Raw genomic sequence first — 4,758 nt, 5'->3', positions numbered from 1 at the left:
AACCAACAATAAAATTTTGTAAGACAGACAGAAAATGAAGTAGACTACCTTCTAACAGGTTAAGGAAAGGCTTGGAGATATAGCTCATCAGTGAAGCTCTGGCCCCAGAAGCCAGAGGAGCCAAGCTCAGTCCCTGGAATCCAGGTGAAAAAGCCACGGGACATAGTAGTGCCTGCTTATTATCCCAGAGATGGGAGGTGGAGACGTGCTGGCCAGCCAACCCAGGCTAACCAGTGAGTGCCCTCCTGGTCAGTGAAAGACCCTTCCTCAAGGAGATGAAAAGTGTAGGTAATGCCTGCAATAGTCATCCGACTCCATATGTGTGTGCGAGCATACATGTGCACGCACACACACACATGCAAAATTGTGAGTGCCTGAGCTGGACCCTCAACTCCATGTAGAATGATTAAAAACTGGATTTAGCTCAAGGGATAAGAGGAAGTAACACAGCAAAAACACTATTCAGGAATCAGGGAGAGGAAGTTGCTGGAAGCTCAATGGTTAGAGCATTTGTTGTTCTTCAAGAGGACCCCGGTTCGATTCCCAGCACCCACATGGAGCATCACAACTATCTGTAACTCCAGTCCTACAAGATCCAACACCATCTCTGACCTCTGAGAGCACACTTGGACCACCTACATACACGCAAGCAAAGCAAAACACTCATAAACAAAACAATAAAATAACTCAATAAATAAATAAAAGTAGGTGCTAGAGAAGGGGGTCAGCAGTTAAGAGAACTTGGGGCTCATCCAGAGAAGTCACTTCGGGTTGTTGCAACCTCCTGTAACACCTTCTTCTGGCCTCTGAGGGTGCCACAGATAACACAGCATACACTTACACGGAGACACACATGAATCAAATAAATCTCTAAGGTCAAAAGAGGTGAAACAAGGATGTTATGGGACAAGCGGAGGCTGACCAGTCTATCAAGAGGAAGTCAGGAGGTTGAATTTGAATCGGAAGGACAGTGATTCCCCAAGCGGGTGTAAGAAGCAAGATAAGCCAGAAGGGCAAAGAGGCAGGGGCAGAACCTAGAGTCAAGGAGAGGCACAGAGTAGAAAGGGAAAGAAATCTCAACGACACAAAATGACAAGAGCGGGGAGGTCCAGAAGGCCCTTGAGTCAGAGTTAAGAAACTCTCTCTTCAGCCGGGCAGTGGTGGCGCACGCCTTTAATCCCACACTCGGGAGGCAGAGGCAGGGGGATCTCCAGCCTGGTCTACAGAGTGAGTTCCAGGACAGCCAGGGCTACACAGAGAAACCTTGTCTCAAAAAAACAAAACAAAACAAAACAAACAAACAAACAAACAAAACAATCCAACAAACAAACAAAAAAAAACAAGGTTAAGAAACTCTTCCTTCAGCAGCCCATTCCATCCTTATTTATGGAAGTCCTTGTTTTCTGACTCCTTTGAGAAGCACACATGCATGCAGGAGGCCACGGAGGCCAGAAGAGGGCACCAAGCTTCCCTAGAACTGGTGTAATAGACAATTGTGAGCTATCATGAGGGTTGGATCCGAACCACCATCCTCTGAAAGACCAGCAAGTGCTCTTAACTACTGAGTAATCTCTCCAGCCCTCTGTTGAGGTTTGATCTGTTGCTGTGTATCACAAAGTTAAATTCTGAACCCGAAGGTCCAGGCCTATGAGTGAGTGAGTTCTCCTGGTTACCAGCTTTTGTTGTGCAAACCTTGTTCCTTAAAACTATTGGCTAAGTAAAAATGGCTACAGCCAATTACTGGAGAGATTATAGGTAGGTGGATTTTGAGTTACCTGGCTGAGGGTGGAGACTTGAGAGGGAGAGAAGAGAGACCATGAGGGGAGAGAGAGAAGGCGCCATGAGAGGAGGGGACCCAGGAGAAACAGCAGGTATCTGGGGAACCCCCCGCTGGGGAGGTAGCCAGGCCAGCAGAAAAGCAGATTAGGGGTGACCCCCAGTAATTGTCAAAGCCGAATAAAATAACCATATTCTAAGTCTCATTTATGTGTGAGTTAGTTGGGGATAAGCTTACGTTAGTTGTACTACAGTCTTCCAAAATGTCTTTATAAAATCCTGACTCAGCTTCATAAATAATAGTAATAAAACCAGGTTTAAAATGCAGAGATTTGAGGATTTAGCTGGGTAGTAGAGTCTGGCAAGTGTAAGAGCTCGGGTTCGGTCTCCAGCACTAAAGGGAAGAGAGGGAGGGAGGGTGGATTAAAAGAAAGCTTCACCTGATCCAGAAAGGATAAAATAGTAACTTGAAATTCTGGTAAACCGAGGACCAGAGAAAGGTCTCAGTGGCTAAGAGTACTTGCTCTTCTGGCCGATGACCCAAGTTCAGTTCCCAGCACCTGCATGGTGGCCTACAGCTATCAACAACTCCAGTTCCAGCAGATCCAGAGCCCTCTTCCAGCCTCTACACACACACACACACACACACACACACACACACACACACACACAGAGCGCACTTGCACCCATGCAGGAAAAACACTCATACACAAAATAAAAAGCCAATTAGTAATTACAAATGGATACTTCAATTTGTAATTACTACGCAACTGGAAAATGTAGAGGCTGAGGAAGGGGTGGAAATATTTCTTTAACACTGTGTACTTAAAATAAGGAATGATACCCAGCATGCTGCGTGCTTGGAAACTGTAGCACGTGTGGACTGCAGCATGAGGATTTTTTTTTTAAGATTTATTTATTTTATGCATGTGAGTACACTGTAGCTGTACTGATGGTTGTGAGCCATCATGTGGTTTCTAGGAACGAAGATTGCTTGCTTTGCTTGGCCCCAGTCGCTCTGGCCCTGCTTCACTCCAGCCCAAAGATTTATCATAATAAATAAGTATGCCGGGCAGTGGTGGCGCACGCCTTTGAACCCAGTACTTGGGAGGCAGAGGCGGGCAGATTTCTGAGTTCGAGGCCAGCCTGGTCTACAGAGTGAGTTCCAGGACAACCAGAGCTACAGGGGAGGGGGGGGGGAGAGAAGAAGAGGATATAGCCTAGTTGACAGATAACTTGCCACAAATGCATGAGGCCCTGGACTTTGTCCCCAGCACCATCTAAACTAGATACGGAGACCCGCGTCTATAATCCCAGTTTATAAGGTGTGATTATATCCTCAGCCACATATCAAGGTCAAGGCCAACCTGTGCTACATGAGACCTTGCATCAAAAGAGAGAAGGGAGGGGGAAAGTAGAGGGACAAAAAAAGAAAAGGAGTCAGGAAGGCTCATGGGGTAGAAGTGCTTGCTGCCAAGCCTGATAACCTGGATTTGATCCTTCCTACAAGTCTTTCTCCGACTTCTAAGTGTACCCCCAATGTCACTCCTTACAAATAAACACATGATGTAAAAAAGATGTTTTTAAAAGACCACACAACCGACGCTGATGAATAAGGGGTTTGATTATGCTAATGAAGCCCGAAACTGCCAAGGGCCGGGTACGTGTCATAACTACATTTGAACAGCAGCTTTCCTCAAGCCACTTCCCCCACCCAGTGGACAGTCTGTCCCTGATGTCATAAGCTGCCCATTGTGACCACCTGTTCTGTCCTTTGACAACACAGGGTATCTTAGCGTCAAAGCATCATTATAACCTGCTAACTTCACCTCCTTGGAAGCTACTGTTTCGGGCTCTTGTACCTGCCTGAGTTAACGTCTCTGGTGGCTGTTTTCTGGCTTTCTCTGCATAGCGATTGCTGACAGAACGTGAGTGAGAATTTCACTCCAGAGACCCAAGAGCCAAAGCCTGGCAGAAGACAGCACAATCTTTCACAGGAAGAGGCTTTTCCTTTCGAGGTGTACCACGTACACTTTGGGCAGCAGGACACTTGGCTTCAAGTCAACTCCCGGATGGAGCCAGAATCCATAGAAATTTGTCCTTATAACCCTCACCACCGAATCCCGCTCAGCAGGTTCCAGTACCACCTGGCGTCATGCAGGAAGAAGAACCCCAAGAAAGCCAAAAAGATGGCCAGCTGTAAATACAACGCCTGCCACGTGGTTCCCATCAGAAAGCTGGCTGAACATGAAGCTACCTGTGTCAACAGGAGCTCCGTGGAGGAAGAGGACACATTAGGCCCTCTGCAAGTCAGCCTCCCACAGCCGCAGAACCAGGACACACTACAGGTTCGTTGGCTTTCCAACCCTGACATTTGGAATGTTGACGGCGCCAACTGTCACCCAATGTTCGTCCTTAAGAGTTTTGTTCCCCAAAAACTTGTTTGTGAAAGTGACATCCAAGAGTCACGGGGAGGAGACCAATGCCCAGAAGATCCTCAGACTAGGACCAGGAAGGCAAACTTCTAGCAGGAGGAAGAGGGCTCTCAAATGCGTGGATGGATCGCGCATCTCATCTGAATAAAAACCTGCAAAGTAACGGTCCGGGCTGTGCTGGTTGTTTTTAAAGGTTTAGAAAGAGCGGTGGAGGTGGGGTTTAGAACTGAGCTGAGAATGTAAATTGAACCACCTTCCATGGGGAACACTTAACAGTCGCTATGAAAATGCTCACTCAACGCACACAGGCTTTGATCAAGTCATTCGACATCTAAAACAGCATCCCGCACAGCCAGCCACACGCAGAAAATGGGGTTGAGTAAAAAGTTACTCCCGTGTTATTTATAGCAGCACTGAGGTACCCATAGGGAAGGCCTAACTAAGGAAACTATGTTGCAACTTTACAAAGGAGAGAAGATACCGTCAGGAACCGGTAGAGATGTGGAAAGCCTGACACTGCTACTTGGTTCTATAGCATTAAAACAGC

The 4,758-nt window shown here is 47.0% G+C and overlaps 1 protein-coding gene across 1 annotated transcript; it reads left to right on the top strand.

Moving 5' to 3' along the window:
- The first annotated feature begins 1,808 nt into the window (after positions 1-1,808).
- On the top strand, positions 1,809-4,379 carry Gtsf1l (gametocyte specific factor 1-like). Its single transcript, NM_026630.2, has 2 exons — positions 1,809-1,871; positions 3,563-4,379. The coding sequence occupies exon 2, from the start codon at positions 3,849-3,851 to the stop codon at positions 4,302-4,304; it is 456 nt and encodes a 151-aa protein (NP_080906.1). The 5' UTR covers positions 1,809-1,871; positions 3,563-3,848; the 3' UTR covers positions 4,305-4,379.
- Positions 4,380-4,758: the final 379 nt, after the last annotated feature.

The sequence above is a fragment of the Mus musculus genome, chromosome 2 (assembly GCF_000001635.26).
Source record: "Mus musculus strain C57BL/6J chromosome 2, GRCm38.p6 C57BL/6J".
NCBI lineage: Eukaryota > Metazoa > Chordata > Mammalia > Rodentia > Muridae > Mus > Mus musculus.
Note: the sequence above shows the minus strand (reverse complement) of the source record. Positions and strands in the feature narration are given on the sequence as shown.

What these genes read in the sequence shown, in the direction of transcription:
- Gtsf1l (NM_026630.2), top strand. Translation starts at nt 3,849, where the DNA reads ATGGAGCCAGAATCCATAGAAATTTGTCCTTATAACCCTCACCACCGA.